The sequence below is a fragment of the Hyalella azteca genome, unplaced genomic scaffold (genome assembly GCF_000764305.2).
Source record: "Hyalella azteca isolate HAZT.00-mixed unplaced genomic scaffold, Hazt_2.0.2 contig12678, whole genome shotgun sequence".
In the NCBI taxonomy this organism is placed as follows: Eukaryota; Metazoa; Arthropoda; class Malacostraca; order Amphipoda; family Hyalellidae; genus Hyalella; species Hyalella azteca.
The window spans coordinates 336,579-354,759 of record NW_025942630.1 but is presented as its reverse complement, the minus strand read 5'-3'; the positions used below and the strand labels follow the sequence as shown (position 1 = coordinate 354,759).

Genomic DNA, 18,181 nt, shown 5'->3' with positions numbered 1-18,181 from the left:
GGTATGTGACAAGGCGGGGGCTGTAGGCTCCTGATCGTGAGTTGGGGTCGTGTGGTGAAGGCTCCTGATCGTGAGTTGGGGTCGTGTGGTGCAGGTTCTTGATCGTGAGTTGGGGTCGTGTGGTGCAGGTCGTTGATCGTGAGTTGGGGTCGTGTGGTGCAGGCCGTTGATCGTGAGTTGGAGTCGTGTGATGCAGGTCGTTGGCGTTAGTTGGACTTGTGTAGTCGAGACCGTAATAATTGTAAGTAGACGAATTGTAAATATAATAATCGTCTAATGATCGTGATGGTGAGTAGAATCCATGAATTAGAGTTTGAAGATCGTGAGTGAGTCGTGATGAAGAGTTGTTAAGCTGCACAGATGTGGTGGGGATGGTGAGGGAGGAGGGGACAGATGTAGTTTGGATTGTGAGGTGTAGTAGAGTAGGTGAAAAAGTGGTATCGTGAAAAAGTGGTAATCGAAAGTAGAATTCGTTTAGTAGATATCAATGAGTTTGAACTAACACTTCGTAGAATATATATCATTGATCGAAATTTTCTTTTTTGCATTAGATGTTATACCCTTGAATTTGATAAGTTTATCACTCACGATTACTCTTGTGAAGATATCGCGGACCTCCAGCTGTCTCAGACACGCGGTTAAGGGTATCTAGACATTCTTCAATTTCTTTCTTCGCATTCGTACATATTTTATTCTATTTAATTTTCCATCTATTTTATTTTATTCTTCATGCAACACATTTCATCGTCCAGACTGCTACGACTACGAGATCAGATTCAACTGTGACTGCGGACTGACAACCCCCTATACGGAGCCCAGCACCCGCCCCCCATGGGGCCCGACCGCCCCCGCCCTCACCGCCACCACGCTGCCAGACGTGGAACTCATCGGCGAGATCTGCAACCCAAGCCTGCCTGCTAAAATACACGAAACGTCGTGTCAAAAGTTCTATGAGGTGTGTTTTGATTAATATTTGATTAAGTATGATTCAATTTTATTTATATAATGATAGAAATTCGGTTATGCCTCGTAATATTTTCAAATTATTCACTGATGAAAAAAATTACTCATACTCGTAGTTTAAAAGCTTCCGTCGTATCGTCAAGTTATCTTAATACTTTAATTTTCTGAAACGAAAACCGGCGAAATGATTGAAATTTGTGAGCCACGTAGTGTTCCAATGAATATAATAATTCAATGATTGACTATATCAACACCTGACCTAACCTTCTGGGGCAAAATACTTTGATATTAATAAATTCTCATCTATGAGAATCGATGCCAAAGACAAACATTCTATTCTTATAATCAATTATAATATTTTTCATGATCAAATTGATTTTTCCTTGATAAGTTTAATGCCAGTTACGGTTAAAAATAATAATCGAGCATAAATAATAGAGTGTTGAAGAGATTGTGTGCCTGGTTATCTGCGATTTCGACCAGATTTCATTATCAGTTGAGGGTTTCGAACCTCCAACTCATCGCTTTAATCTTGTTGATCTTAACCTCTCAGCCACCCCGGGATTAAGTATAAGATAGTAATTAATCAGTTTGTCATTGTGTGCGACTTTTACTTCCTTCTTATCGCAACGGCATGCAATATTCTTTTGGTCTCTGAAGAAAACCTGTGGACTATGTCTGCAAATTTACGACCTCTAATTATTCAAAGCTCAACGCGATGGCATCCTTCATGATCACCCGTTGGTGTCTTGGTCCTCACCCATAGCCTGAAGCAAAATCCTCCCTGCCCCCAGTGCTCTCTCATGGGACTCTTGGGTACCTCACCCATAGCCTGACGCATGTTCCCCCTTCACTCAGTGCTCCCCCATGGGTCTCTTGGGTACCTCACCCACAGCCTGACGCATGTTCCCCCTTCACCCAGTGTTCCCCCATGGGTGGGTCTCGCGGGTACCTGGTTGAGAAAGTATGCGGGCCCGGGACACTCTTCAACCCCACCTCGATGACGTGCGACTGGCCCGCTGCTGTGGAGCTCGTCAGGCCAGAGTGCAGGGACATGCCAGGTATTTTGTTCTAAAAAATTACTGAAAAAGTTATCATGAAATGGTTAGCGTGTACAACTGGATGATATTAAAATAGTTTTACATTTTGTCAGTTGTCTCGATAAATTTCGACATTTAACGAATGATTCATTCATGAAAGAACGGATAAACCAATTTAGGTCTAATGACCTTTAAATAAGCAGAACTGATCGCCTGGCTGCGCATTAGGATTGGGCCTTCCGTTACGTAATTGCATGCTTTTAGGCGCGTTAATATTGATATACCGTCAGGCCTATAACAATTTGCAGATAATTTCTTAGATGTACCTCAGCATTATCTTCATTATAATTACATTTGTTATCGTGGTGATTGTTTTTATAGTGCCAGTGCCCCCTGAGGTTGATGGCTCGGGCCTGCCGCCCCCACCGTGGGGACCGGGGACCACGCCCCCCACACCCCCCTGTGAGGACACATGGACTGAGTGGTTCAACGTGTCCCACCCGAGGTGCCTCAAGATCCTCATTTTTATTTATATATTTTGCGAAAAATAAGTTTCATAAAAATAATGGAGTGACCAAATAAATTAAAAATATATAAAGTTACTGTCATAATTATGATTATGAATAACATTTGACAAGGTTTATGAACAATGATTGAAACATTAAATCACTAAAAAAAATCAACATAATTCGCAGACTAAGTTAATTTTGCAGAAAATATTCGCATACCAATCAGTATTTCTAATAAATTACAGTTTAATTTAGTCTGGATTATTACAGGCCGACAATAAATTCATGAGAGTTAAAAGCATGTCTTTGTTGAAGTTCAATAATTATAATTTTATAATTATTTTAAAATCTTATTTTAGTGACGATGGCGGAGACTACGAGACGTACGAGGCCATCAAGCTGCAGCATCCTGACGTGTGTGACGTCACGCACGTCGTCAATACAGAGTGTCACTTCAGCGTCGTCACGACGAGGTGAACACGTCAGGCTAGTCACAACGAGGTGAACACGTCAGGCTAGTCACGACGAGGTGAACACGTCTGACTTGTCATGACGAGGTGAACACGTCAGGCTAGTCACGACGAGGTGAACACGTCAGGCTAGTTACGACGAGGTGAACACGTCAGGCTAGTCACGACGAGGTGAACACGTCTGGCTAGTCATGACGAGGTGAACATGTCTGGCTAGTCATGACGAGGAGAACACGTCAGGCTAGTCATGACGAGGTGAACACGTCCTGTTAGTCACGTAACCGTGTCATCGCAGGACAACGTTAAAATGAACCTTAATAGGAAGAACATGAATCGCATTTTACACGCGAATAAACGCGCATAGTGCCGTTAATGAATGAGAACTCCTGTTGTAAGTCATTCACTGTAGTTTGTGAATGACGACTGAAAATATTACAGTTATTTACGTGTTCTGTTTAATGTTATGTCTATTAAGCTAAGATATATTATTTAATGCTATTATTACATTACTATGTCAAATGAACTACTAAATAAAGAAGTAATTGTACGGCTTGCAGCGGCCCCAGCCGGGGCCGTAAAGGTGGCCGTAAAGGGGCTCGTCAGCCGACACAAATTGGCCGTTATACGACCACTGTGCTGGACGTTTCCGAGTCTACGGACAGCAACGTCCGGTGTGACCGTTACGGGCTACAGTGCAGTAACGCAGATCAGAATAACGGTCAGGACTGCAACGACTACGCCGTGCGCTTCCTGTGCGCTTGCGGTAAGCCTCAGTCATGCTTAATTATAAAGCAAACTTCCTTATGATAATATTTAAATATTTTGACGAGTTTTATCGAATTAAAGCTCCGTGTGTAAATATGCATTAATTGTATTCTTTTCCAACCCCTTGTCTAATGGCAGCGAATAAATAACATGGCATTTAGCGTATCCTTACCTTAAATAAACAAAAAATAATACTAGGCTCCACTTCAACGTTCCTTAAAGTTCATTGAGGATATGCGTTTAAAAAATTGTTATGAGTTAGTAATCGATTGTTTTTCAAGCTGAACCCACGAATCACAGACAAGAAATAGACTACTACATGTACTTACACTGTTACGTGCTACGCGCAGAAAAAGATTAATGATGTCCACAATACTCTGTATCTTAATTTAATGAATATTTATCACTGACTTGCATAACTCCAGACGCGGTTAAACTTCAGAGCACGCCAGCCTTGCCCCCCTACACCGACTCCCGATACTCCTCAGCTACCCCCGACGAGCACATGTACAATGGTGAGACATGTACAATGGTGAGACATGTACAATGGTGAGACATGTACAATGGTGAGACATGTACAATGGTGAGACATGTACAATGGTGAGACATGTTAATGTAACAACAGTTAATACAGCATTGGAACGGGTAATACCGCAGTGCAGCAGTAATAAAGTAATATAGCAGTGCAGCAGTGATATAGCAGTGCAGTAGTTCACTTATTCACTTTTTTTAAATTTATCGTAGTAGTTATATGTAACCTATATATCTCCGGAAATATATCTAGCTTTCCTTTTAAGGGACTCCCTGATGTCAACGCTTATGTATAAGGTTAAATTTTTGGAAAAGTTGTTGAGGAGCATTGATTTTGTATTTTTTTTTACTTATTATGAACAAATAAATGAAGCTCAGCAGCCGATAGGATGGTATTTAAATATTTGGAGCATTCACCGTAGAGTATATGCATAAGGTGGAAGAATTTGTACGCGCCACAATGTACACGTCTCTTCGCACATACAGTGCACATATGCGCCTAAATGCAAGATCTTTTCATCGTATACCAATAAGTCGGGCCTATAAAAACTTATAACTTTCAATTATGATGTGTGGCGCCTGCGATTTACAACAACCAAACCCATTAACATCAATCCTGTTTCAATAAAGTTAATAGGTAATTAATGATAATTTTAGCCTAATTGAATTATATCTATTTCGCTTTGTTATATCAGACATTTGCAGTAACGATAGAAACAGGTTTGTGTTCGCTGACATTTCAAATGAACAGGTCTAAAAGAAAATTTGTTTAAGCTCTGCAATTCCAAGTCAAACACTAATAGCGAGAGGACATTCTTCGTCTAGTGCTCTCTACTCGCATGCCTTGTAAGATAGCTTATCTTACGGTTAGTTGTAAGACATTTTGAAGGCGTAAGTGAGAAATTATTCGCCCTTTTTTGAAAGAATTTCGTATTAATTTTGTGTGAATTTATTTTATATACCTTCTGGCTAAAACTATCTAACGTGAAGGCTCACGATTAAACACTCAACATAATAAACTCACCAATATACATTGAATATATAAACTCAGTAATAAACATGAAAGCTCAAACGTAAACACATCATATTCCTAGTCTGTAGTGATATAATGTCTCACTGCAGACTGGTGCCCGCCGGGCAAGTCGATGAAGGAGCGAGCCATACCCTGCGCGCGCGTGTGTCTCTACCAGCGCAGGGTGCTGGCCCAGACTGGGCACTGCCTTGTGAGTGCCCACACTTCGTGCCTTCACTGCCCACACTTCGTCTTTGAATTAATGAATTTAACATTGATACAATATCTTTAAAAATGTATATGAAAAGGTCTTCGAAAAAAGCTATATCTTTGGTTTAATTATCTGTTGTTTCGAAAGATCGATCGATTTTGGTGAACTTGCAAGTATTTCAATGATAATTGAAATTGATGTTATGATAGTCTAAACATAGGCGATGGTCATATAAGTTTCTGCTTTCAACCAGCAAGATCACGTGCCCAGTTCAGAAAAGAAACTATGAAGGAAAAATTCTCAGGCTATGAACATACGGTTGTATATAATATATGCATTGCTGGGGCTGTCAGGATATGTAATAATATTCATTTTCAATGAAATTTATGGCAAGTCATTCCAGTCTATTCTTGCAAGCAGTTTATTATCAGATATTGGAGCTTTTTTGACAGTAGTTTATTATCAGCTGTTAGAATTCTGTCCTAATTTTGAATATTTCTTTATCATATCCAATTTCTTTATCAAATCAACTTGGGTTAGACGACGTGGCTGTGATGGTCAAAATTAGGGAATTGTTTTGTATTATGGAGAAGTAATGTAATATGCATTTCGATGAAATTAAGTAAATACACATGAGAAAACATTTAGAAAATACATATTAGGAAACGAGACGGATCTTTAAAGAAGACTTACAATAAAATATATACTGGAATTTTTGCAGCGAAATTTAATCTTTTCTTCCCACTTAGTTTTTCACTTAATCTTTATTAACAAATTTTAGTACTCCGAAATAAATTTTTTAGTACTCCGAAATAAATTTGCATTCTTAGTTCCGTTAAATGGAATTATTCCCGCAGAGCCCGGGTGACTACGCACCAGCCTGCGCAGACGACGAGACAGGCGTCGTGTGCCCCCCAGGCATGCTGCTCAGGGACAAGGCGAACTGCGTGGCCATCTTCGACTGCAACTGCTACCTCCCTAACGGCGTCGCCGCGCCGGTGCGTTAACTCTTGCAAGTCTCCTTTAGTTTGATAAATCTTAGCAACTTTCTGAGCTAAGTCGAAGCTTTATTGTACATTATAATGAATGGAATCATTTAGTTTTAGTACTATCTTTGTATTTTATTCAAATTTGTGAAAAGTAGAGAAATATTGAAGGTAGAATTTTGAAAATTAAACTTTAGAATTTTAATGACTCGTAAACGCTCTTATTTTGTCTACACTTCTCCATTGTTTGTGATAGGCACAGTTACAAAATTATGTTGTCATAATTACTAACTAATACATTATGAGCAAAACAATGCTTCTTATAATTACAATATGTTGAGTTCATGTTTGTATGTGAACATGAAGCCCGGAAAGACGTTCCTGGTCTCTGACTGCGAGGTCTGCATGTGTGCTAACAACGAACTCAAGTGCGAGACTTCGGCTTGCGCCACCACACCCACACCTTCAACCTTGCCTTCTCTTGATTTCAAGGTGAAATAAATTGTGATTATTTTGAAATACACGTGACCATCACAGGCCTCACGTATTGTCTAATTCTCTTCATCAGTGATGGACTAGCTTCATTTTGTGAAACATTCACAGAGTTGGCAGTGATATAATGTTTCAACTATCGAAAATATACTATAAATTATTCATTTATAGTTATCATTTTCCAGCTTAGGAATGTCGTCTGCTCAATACTTTTTATTTGAAGGATTACAAGCAGTTGTTCATCATGGTTTTTAATTAATTTATTTAATTTAATAATTGCTCCGAGATTTTGCAATAAAATTGAATTGAGTGTTTTTGAATCACGATACATTGATTTGATCACGAAATAAATATTTCGTGGTTCAAATATTGAATTACCATAATTGTTTTTTTTTTCAAATATTCAAATTTCAACGATGACGAAGTCAAATTACATCCATCTTTATTTTTACATTAGTTCGACTCCTGATCTGATATTTTTTTGCACGATGGATGTTTTTACAATAGTTCATAGTAGAGTTCATTTTCTGCCTATCCAGTAGAGAACGATTTTATGGTTAACTTCGAAAGAGTTCAAAGTACCTTGTCAGCAACCCATGTTTTCTATTTCTGATTTACTTCACCCGATAAAAAATGACTATTGGGCTCCGTAACATTTTAAATTTATCTAAAAAGTGACGAGTAATTTATATGAAATTTCGAGAAAGTATTTACTCTATTGTTTTGATCATAGTGCTCATCCAAAATCACCTAGCAGAGGCCTACGACGGATGCCCACGAAATAGCGTCATGTCATGTAATAACTTTTCTTCTATGATCATCATATAAGCATGAGTTGAAATCAAATTATCTCTATGTGATGCCTTAAGAATAATAATATCAAGAATATTCTTAAGCCCATAAAATAACAGAGAATGCGAACATAAGATGATACGAACGTATAATATTTCATGCGGATGTCAGAAGTTCGAGTGCAACAAATGGAGTCCTTGGCTGGACGAGCACAAGCCGAACGGCGAAGGAGAAATAGAAAGCCTTCTGCAGCTCCGGAGAAAATACCCTGAGCTCTGCGAAGCACCCGTGTCAGCTGAATGCGTCACTGTGGCGGGTGAGTGTATCACTGTAGCGGGTGAGTGCGTCACTGTGGCGGGTGAGTGCATCACAGTGGCGAGTGAATGTTTCACTGTTGCGGGGGTGAGTGCGTAACTGTCACGGCTGAGTACGTCGTTGTTGCGGGTCAGTGAGTCACTGTTGCGGGTGATTGCGTCTCTATGACGGATGAAGGCGTCACAGTGAAGGGCGGGTGCGTTTCTGTAGTGGAAAAGTGAGTCAATGCGGCGTGTCAGTGCGTCACGGAAGAGGAAATTACGTCACTGTGGTGGGCGAGTGCGTCACTGTGCCGGTTGAGTGCGTCACTGTTGCGGGTGAGTGCATCACAGTGGCGAGTGAGTGTGTCACTGTGTCGCGTGAGTGAGTCACTGTGACGGGAAAATGAGTCAATTTTACGGATAAGTGCATCATTGTTGCGGGTGATTGCAAGACTGTGTCCGGAGGGTGAATCATGTACTGATTGTTCGTAAGGTCATGGATATGTGAACAAATTCCTAAGCCAACATAGGTTGATTGTTAACCATGTCAGGTGATGCTTTTGATACCAACGCTCGGTAGTGAGGCCCAGAATTAAGCAGTAGTGCTTTTGCGTACGTGACCGAGAGTGGTTGAGTCCACGAGATATATTTCAGAGATGGTAGTATGAAACATATATTAAATATTTATAAATGCGAATGAGACTGAGTAATCCAACTTAAAAAAGTCTGAGTTCACTAAGAGTTTTATGTTCAATGAAAAATGTTGGCACTGGTTTCGTTTTGTTATCACATATTAACTGCTTTATTATCAGTGGAATTAAGGATAACGGGATTTTAAAGTTCCATAAATTAACTATCGGGAAATGCTGGGCTAATCAGCTAGTAACTTCTAATGACTGCAATTGGAGCCAAAATTTTTCAAAAAGTGTTAGTTAGTTTTGGATCACACACGGCAAACTAGACTTGCTCACCGCAAAGCTCTTTTCTTTCTCTTGAAGCCTCACGCTTCATGCGCTATCAGCGGCGCTCCTGAATACCGAATGCATTTTTGTGGATTCATTTACATGCGGGAATTATTGGATGCCTTCTGAGGTTGACAGCTGAGGATGAACCGAATCGAAAATTTCAATTGCTTATCTGCAAGCAAATTGAAAGGCTTGAATAATGTGATATCCACGCTGAAAGATTGGTTATCCCTACATTCTGAGGCTAAAATGAACATATGGAAGAATTATAATATTTCCTTAATACTTGCCATAACATATGAATACAGCATCAAATTAATTTTCTTCGACAAACCGCGTAGGAACGAGTATTATGATTCTACTTTTGATAATATTTGAATGTTGAAGCTTTTATCATAAGCAGCGGCGAATATATGAAGGGTTACAACCAAATATTTGACCCGTGCTGGCAGATGGTCGGAGCGTCGCGGCCTCTGGTCAAGACGTGTCGTGCACTGCTGCTGGGGGTCTGCTCTGCCGCAACCTCCTCAACCCTGGGGGATGCCGGGCAAGTTATTTGGCTAGCGTTCTGTGCCGTGTAAATAATTAACGCGTTGACTACGAAGTGTTACATATGCGTACCACGAAATATATTTCTCCAGGACGTAGTGGTACATAATTAAGGGTTGCCAAAAATCGGACAAATGCGAGAACAAAAAAGGCCAAACAGGCCAATAACTCAATATATACTAGTTTATTTCTAGGTTCCGCAATATAAATTCCATTTATTTTCTTTTTGCTGTATTTAAAATTTAATAAGGAATTAAGCACCCCTATCATAAATTTTAGCCGGCCAACGCAATTGAGAAAAACTAAATCACGGAATTTGTCCGGAAAAAATGACCGTCTGGCAACCCTGTTTAAAAACAGTACAAAAAATGAAATAATAGTACAAGATGAAGCAATCGTAGTCAACGTGTTAAGTAAAATAATTAAGTGTCGTGTACCGCTGCTGGGGGTCTGCTCTGCCGCAACTTCCTCAACCCTGGGGGATGCCGGGCAAGTTATTTGGCCAGCGTTCTGCTTGCCAAAGCGAACCTGACTGATGAACGTAATAAATGACGAAGAAGCCACTTGTCACGGCTCTGAATAATTCAACAGCAGGAATAAGCACTGAATAAAATTGTTTTCATATTGAAATTTGTGTCATCGGCTTTTTATCATTACAAAATAACATATACATAAGAAAAAGTTTAATGAGAGTGAGTTTAATAGCACTTGTTTCCAGAAGATTCGAAGGCTCAATAAATGCCCAATGCAACGAATGCTTAGTAAATAACCTCCTTCCAGGACTACAAAGTTCGTTTCTACTGCCCCTGCCTCGAGGAGGACAGAATCTTGTTGGACTCCACTACCACGACCACAGGTGCTCCATCACACTTCAACTCATTCTTCACTTCCTAACTCATCACTCCACCTCTCTTCACCTTCCTAAAGCGAATTCGCTCTATAGTTTATCATCGCTCCTGTCAGTTCAAAGTATATCAGTTCATCACCTGTTACGAGACATCAACTAACTCTCTCCTGCCCTACCTCACTCTACCTCCCTCCACCTCCCCTCACCTCACTCTACTCCACTCCACCTCACCGCACCTCACTCTACTCCACTCCATCTCACCTCGCCTCACTCAACTCCACTCTACCTCTCCTCACTCTGCTCCACTCCACCTCACCTCACCTCACTCTACTCCACTCCACCTCACCGCACCTCACTCTACTCCACTCCATCTCACCTCGCCTCACTCTACTTCACTCCACCTCCCCTCACCTCACTCTACTTCACTCCACCTCCCCTCACCTCACTCTACTTCACTCCACCTCCCATCACCTCACTCTACTTCACTTCATCTCCCATCAACTCACTCTACTTCACTCCACCTCCCATCACCTCACTCTACTTCACTTCATCTCCCATCAACTCACTCTACTTCACTCCACCTCCTATCACCTCACTCTACTTCACTCCACCTCCCATCACCTCACTCTACTTCACTCCACTTCCCATCACCTCACTCTTCCTCACTCCGCCTCCCCTCACCTCACGCTTCCTCACTCCACCGCCCCTTACCTCACGCTCCCTCACTCCACCGCCCCTCACCTCACTCTCCTTCACTCCGCCTCACTCTCGCAAAGCTCGCCTCAGTCCGAGACAGTCTCTTTCATCGCGTTATTTGCAAGTAGCGGCTAATATAACGGAGACGTTAGACGTCGGTTGTCGTAACTAACGAAGCGACGTGACGCTTCTGCGTCATTAAAAATATTGATAATTAGCATATTACAATATTTGCTGGTATACAAAAATCATCGGTAAATAACAATCATTAGTATATAATCATCATTGTTACACAATAATCATTAGTAGAATATAATCATTGCACAGGAATTCTGACTGCCGGTCTACTCTATATCATAAATTTTTTCATGCCTCAAATTCGACTGTACAACTAGTCATAAAATTTTCTGAAATACATATATTAAACTAATAATTCACTCTCCACCATTCCCCATTATCCGGTGTATTTCTCCTCCCTAATATCCATTGGATGCCATGCAGCCCTTGTCCCGACGACGCCCCCTCTGCCCCCTCTGGAGGGCTGCTACCAGCCCTTCTGGACGGAGTGGTTCAACACGACGCACCCCGCCGACGCTGACGGCGACTACGAGCTGCTCGACGACATCGCTGCCGCTGGCGCCCCCATCTGCCCCAAGGCTTACATCCTCGAGATCGAGTGTGTCTACAACAAGGAAATTGTCGTGTGAGTGTAAAGGTGTATGAGGGTACAAGTAGCGTGTGAGTGTACAGCGTATCAGAGTACAAGTACCGCGGGGATATTTGACTACAATCGAATTATCGTGAAATGCCATTGGACTAAAAATATTTGTCAAAATTTGATTCATTGTTTTTTTAAGCCTTAGCTCAGCAAGAAATTATAATATTTTGTTGATTCATTTAATTCATCTTATGTTTGCATGTCAGGGGCGGCGCCCAATCGTCGAAGGGCGGCAGAGGCGGCCAAGCAGGGGCGCGCAAAGGGCGGCCACAGAAGCTCACGGCTGTGAGGTAAACTCATTGATGTTTAAAAGAGAATTTTGATGAAAAGTTAAGTTGTTTCTCAATTTATTATTGCTACGCAGAAGATGAAAACTATGATCTCGTAGTTGCATGCTTTACTGTAATGTTCAAGTGACTCTCTATAGTTAATACGTCATAAAGACTTTAGGTTTAAAGGGGTAATGAGTATAATTAATTTTCCTATTTTACGTGCACCTTTTGTTTCTGTATCAATGTTTTAGATAATATTATATTATTATTCATTATAATTATATTATTATGAGTATTATATTCGACCCGAACGCGTATGCGAATAAGTAGAAAATTAAATTTTCATATTATTTTCTGGTTGCAAAGTGCGCTTGAATATTGCAGGTACGAAGAGACGGACTACACAGCCTCAGACGACGTGTACGTGTTGTGTGCACGTGACGTGGGCCTGACCTGCAGCAACCTGCAGCAACCTACACGTGGCCGTTGCCATGACTACAGCATCCGCGTCTACTGCTCCTGTGGTACTGTAGATACACCCGCGTACGGAAGATACACTGGCGTACAGTAGATACACTGGTGTACAGTAGATACACTGGCGTACAGTAGATACACTGGTGTACTGTAGATACACTGGCGTACAGCAGATACACTGGTGTACAGTAGATACACTGGTGTACTGTAGATACACTGGTGTACTGTAGATACACTGGTGTACTGTAGATACACTGGCGTACAGTAGATACACTTGCGTGCAGTAGATACACTTGCGTGCAGTAGATACTCCACTAGTGTGCTATACAATAGATACTTCACTAGCGTCACGATGCACCATAATGGCGCTCATCGAATATTGATGTCATGTACAACATTGTCGCCATCTATGTGACAATATTATTCAATTGTGTGAAATTGTGGTTCACATTAAATCAATGCTCATTATCCGCTTCATATATCTTGGATTCTAGAATACTGTATAAATTGTTGCTGCATTGCTTCTTTTGTAATATAGTGCCCTATAATTTATAAGGATCCTATAACGGGTGAAAAAAAGTATTGTCGGAAAATATAAGGGTCCAGTAACCGAGAAAAACAAAATTAAATTCACGTAATAGTGGGTGAAGCAATTTGCTATTTGAAAGCTATCATTTGCTGAAGATATTTTATCAAAAAAGCATGGTTCTACGGTAATGTCTCACTGATGATATTAGTTATAGTAATTAAGTTTATCGTAAATCATTTCCATTTGTGTTTTTTAGACCCCGTCCCTCAGCCATCGGTGCCTTACACCCACCCCCCCATCATCACGACCCCCTCGACCCCCTACCCAGGATGGCCAGCTGTTGGTCCAAGTGAGGGGAGCCTTCCTGCTGATCACTTGAATTTTTTATTAAGCCTCCATGAATACTGAATATCCTTCAAAAAATATTATTCAGAGTTGAAATTTGTTCTGGATTCTGTATTTCTATTCCGTAAAGCTATCAAGGATCAAAATTAAATGATACAGGTCCTAGAAAACGATTGAAAATTATGGGTTTATTGTTATAAAATATGGTGTGGTGACCAGGCTGTCCCGAGGGGCGCGTGGCGATGGACTGCGCGGCGCCGTGCGACCGCGTGTGTATGTTCTTTGAGGGCTTCCTGCACGACGCCGGCCACTGCTTCGTGAGCGCATAAAGTTTAATATATTTTATTTTAAATATACACTGTTCGAAAAAACGGTAGGAAAACGGTCTCACCGGAGTTCTAGTGGCCGGCCAACACGTGAAAATAAACCATTTACCAGTTTTTTAGATGTTGAACGGGTTTCCAGAGTTAAATTTAAATAAAAACGGCCAAACGGTGTTCCATTTCACGCGTCGGCCGGCCACTAGAACGCCGGTGAGACCGTTTAACGGTGATTTTTCTTACAGTGTACAATTATTTTCGTGGTGCCTTTCTCTGCTAAATTATTATCTGAGATGAGGCGATTATTTAAGCTTTGGTTGTGCACGCTACTTTAACTCTTGCATTGTTAGACGAATTTTTTTGGAGCTTTCGTTCGTTTATCCATACTAAGATGTGGTGGGGTGTGTGTATCACGAATAGTATCTACTTCTCATCCTTTCCTGATCTTTTGATCTTCAATAGAATGTCTTTCACCTCAGTCTTCCTGACAATTACGATATTACCTCACTGAATAATATTACTTAAATGGCGGGTATCCTTGATTTTTCGTTCTTTGTATTTGAAGTAATTCATCTTTCCTGTGCACGAAAAATGTCAATAAGCACTAAGTCAACTAATTATTCTCACATCGTTGGTCAGGTTGACAGCGACTGCGCCCCAGCCTGCGCTGATCCTGCACGCCGGACGGCCTGCCCTACCGACCTGTATCTGCAGGATAACTCGACCTGCGTCGCCTCTGAAGACTGCACCTGCAGGCTGCCAGACGGACTACCTCTGCCAGTATGTTTGTGATGGAGATACACTGTTTTTTTTCAGTGTTTGAATGCATAGACGACGTCTGTTCACTTTACCCAAGTCAGTCAGTGCCCAGGCGACGTGTATTGACTTTACCCAAGTCAGTCAGTGCTCAGGCGACGTATGTTGACTTTACCCAAGTCAGTCAGTGCTCAGGCGACGTGTATTGACTTTACCCAAGTCAGTCAGTGCCCAGGCGACGTGTGTTGCCTTTACCCATGACAATTGATTTGGCAATCATGTATATTTGCTGCCCACATCAGTTCAAGTCATACTAGTCCTGAATGGCCAATTGTGCAGCGGCTATTAGCGTTTGATAAGAAGTAGTTAAGTTGTTTCCATCAGTGTATTGCACTTGACGTAAATATTTTACTTTGGAGTAAAATATTTTTGATCTGTTGGACTAACTTAATTAACTTGAATTTAAGATTCAAGTATGTTATTCATAGTGATCAAGTTCTACCTGAATTGCATCATAGTAAAAACACGACTAGAGCTATTAATTTCATTAATAATTTATAGTCAAAACAATAAATGAGAATTATTTTGTTTTAAAGTTCATCACTAAATTAAGAAAGAACAAAAATTGGAGAATCTGTATGGGATGTACATCTCACACAGGCTGGGCGTGAATACGAAGTATCGAAGTGTGAGAAGTGTAGGTGTGTTAACAACCACCTGGAGTGTGTGACGAACCCTACCTGCGTGTCGGTGGAACCACCCATCGGCGTCACTACTTTGCCACCATTAGAGATCACCGTGGGCACCACAACCACCACTACCAGGACGCCACCCAAACCACCTGTACCCATCAGGTGACATATACCGGTGCCAGTAACTCTATACTCGTCATATTATTCTCTGGAATAGCGTATTCTGTGGAAGATAACTGGAAAGTTTCTGAACAGGTTGAATAATATCTTTAGCAGTTTGATTTGAGCTTGTAATTAACTTAACACCACGAAAAGTTGAAATAAAATTTGTTTCACTGCGTTGGCAAGATTGTGTAACTGGAATTTTAATTAAGTTACAATGAATTTCCATCCAGAACGGTTTCGAATTTATTTCTTGGGTTCCAAAAAATTCTCAGGAGCCGATTGACTGTTATATTGATACGCTGATGATGACGTTTAGTGATAGCAAGTGTTCGTGCTAAAAAAACTAGCATGATTGGTTTCCCGTGATCATAAATGTTACATTGCAATTAAAACTTTACCGACACTCCAGAAACGCGATAGATGATGGGCAAAATGTTGATTAGCTTCACTTATAAAAATTCGCTTGAATTTTAAAGAAGTTTTAGCGAATGAATGCCGCGGTATTGCCACAGTTAATTACGTTCTCTAAAAATCAAATGTTTTAGTTACGCTTGAAATGAGTTAGTCAAGATGCACAATGACAAACACGTAAAGCCTTTTGTTACGCATGCAATAAGTAAATCAAAAAAGTTATACACGCTGTTAAGCCTTTAGTTACGCAAAAATAAGGTAAGAAATATAACGACCTACTATAAAATGATTGGTCGCAAAGGTGCAACGAATGGACGCCGTGGCTGAACATGAAGCGTAGCGCGGACGGCGACTTCCAGCGCATCGCTGAGCTGCGGCAGCGGGACGAGTTCCGGGACCTGTGCGCCGCCCCCGCCAACGTCTCGTGTCGGGACGCTAACGGTCCGTGAAACACGGCAATAAAACTCCTTGTACGCGTGTGTGTGAACACGTCGGTACGATGGGTTCATCGGTGTATTTACCAATTATTAAAAAAAAGTTTAGGTCTTGCGTGGCTGCTAGTGGCTGAAGCCAAACATAAATTGGGGTATAAACATTTGGTTAGCTTGTGCCCGGCAGTGCGTTGTGCTTGACAGATGTTCTGAAGTGCGAAGATTATGGTATACTAATATACTTGTGTATTTCATACTAACCGTAATAGATCTATTAGTATTGCGAGTTTTTAATTCGCGGTAGTAATTTTCTCTTAAAGAAAGATACATTAAAGTGGGTCTCCATTTCATAAAATGCCCATTTTTTCATGTTGGTCTTGTCTTATTCTATAGAAGAATTCAATTACCTCCTAGTTTGGACCTTACTGTATTTTTATATGTTAATTAAGCATTTACATCATTCATGAAGGTGTACATAATCGCGTAGCCTCTAATTAAATGTGACTCCTGGAGGAAGAGGGGAGATTTCTTCACACAGCTTTCCAGTTTACAAATTGCAAGCAAATCAAATGGATAAATAAGTATCGGCATGATTCCATGCGCTGTGAGGGATTAAATATCAAATGACACAACTAAATTGAAAATATCGACCGGATTAAAAATATATATTTGATTTAAGTTCAAAAAACATTATAGCATTGATTTGGTTATCATTTTAGAAAAACTAATTGATTAATTATAATGTATTTATCACACAACAAACTGATCTATCAATTTTGTATTATAGTAATATTTACCCTGGTGCTGACTTTGAATATAATTTTAGCCAAGCTACCAGCGGATCAGCTAGGCCAGGTGCTGACATGCGACACGACGGACGGCCTCGTGTGTCGCAACGCTGACAACTCGCAGCCCTGCTACGACTATGAGGTCGCCTTCTTCTGCGCCTGCGACCACACCCCTCCCTCAGGGGTGTCCACCCCCAGGCCACGCGGTGAGAAGGATGCGTGGTATCCTTATCCTTGGTATCCTTAGTATGTGTATCGGACATAGCAGTCCGTAACACGGTAGTTCCAGAAATAAAAAGTAAGGGGTAGTTCGCCTACAAGGGTAGTTCGCCTCAGGTAGTTCCAGAAAATTGTGAGAGGTAAGAGGCGTCTAAGTTCTTTCAGATGATGTAATTATGAGTAATAGCTGATGTATGAGTGATAGTCTATACATGGTACGGTTTGCATAAAGCAATATTTGCAATAATGTAAAATGTCATTATAACACATAGCATATGAAATAACCGAGAAATAAAATGGAAATTGTGAAAAACTTCCGAAATATCAAGTCGACAAAAAATATCTTATGAGCAAATGGTTTAGTTTAATGAAAGAGTGGACAATACGGTTTTAGAATTATTCAAACTATCGTTATTGTCCTTATATGCAAAAAAAAATCTATTAGACATTCATAGACATGTTTTTACTGAAAAAATCAAGAAAGAAATTAATGACTGGCCTCCTTAATTTTTTGTTTTCTTGCATTTGAAGTACATAATTTATCTTCCCTGTGCAAAAGGAGAGGCCTGGCGATAGGCATAAATATATATAAGTGAGAAATTAATTTCCTTCATTTATAACGCATAAGTTTGATACTAAAATAAATTTCCTTCATTTATAGCGCATAAGTTTGATACTAAAAGCAAGATTTATACGGAAAATATAGCCGGTGTCATGACAACTCCGGCGCCGTGTAACGCCTGGTCGCCGTGGATCAACGAGCAGAAGCCGTGGCTGGGCGGCGGCGACGTGGAGCGCAAGACGCTGGCGCAGCTCAGGGAGGAGTTCTCTTTCTGTCTCGAGGTGAAGAATCTACACATTTTATGAGTGCTGCTCGGAGAACGCAACTTATACTGGTTTATTGTATTGTATTTATTATTGATACAGAGTTAAAATT

General features: G+C 40.7%; 1 protein-coding gene across 1 annotated transcript in view; it reads left to right on the top strand.

Annotated features, from left to right (window-relative positions):
• Positions 1-18,181, top strand: part of LOC108668835 — an 85,967-nt gene that overhangs the window by 28,499 nt on the left and 39,287 nt on the right. Inside the window, exons 40-62 of the mRNA XM_047883346.1 lie at positions 27-36; positions 753-955; positions 1,886-2,024; positions 2,385-2,508; positions 2,872-2,985; positions 3,540-3,745; positions 4,173-4,262; positions 5,401-5,501; positions 6,359-6,499; positions 6,854-6,979; positions 7,943-8,087; positions 9,485-9,579; positions 10,362-10,437; positions 11,626-11,827; positions 12,049-12,132; positions 12,499-12,638; positions 13,374-13,466; positions 13,682-13,779; positions 14,422-14,562; positions 15,199-15,392; positions 16,108-16,247; positions 17,064-17,231; positions 17,951-18,087. Coding sequence (XP_047739302.1) covers positions 27-36; positions 753-955; positions 1,886-2,024; positions 2,385-2,508; positions 2,872-2,985; positions 3,540-3,745; positions 4,173-4,262; positions 5,401-5,501; positions 6,359-6,499; positions 6,854-6,979; positions 7,943-8,087; positions 9,485-9,579; positions 10,362-10,437; positions 11,626-11,827; positions 12,049-12,132; positions 12,499-12,638; positions 13,374-13,466; positions 13,682-13,779; positions 14,422-14,562; positions 15,199-15,392; positions 16,108-16,247; positions 17,064-17,231; positions 17,951-18,087 — 2,967 coding nt within the window. The remainder of the gene's footprint in view (positions 1-26; positions 37-752; positions 956-1,885; positions 2,025-2,384; positions 2,509-2,871; positions 2,986-3,539; positions 3,746-4,172; positions 4,263-5,400; positions 5,502-6,358; positions 6,500-6,853; positions 6,980-7,942; positions 8,088-9,484; positions 9,580-10,361; positions 10,438-11,625; positions 11,828-12,048; positions 12,133-12,498; positions 12,639-13,373; positions 13,467-13,681; positions 13,780-14,421; positions 14,563-15,198; positions 15,393-16,107; positions 16,248-17,063; positions 17,232-17,950; positions 18,088-18,181) is intronic.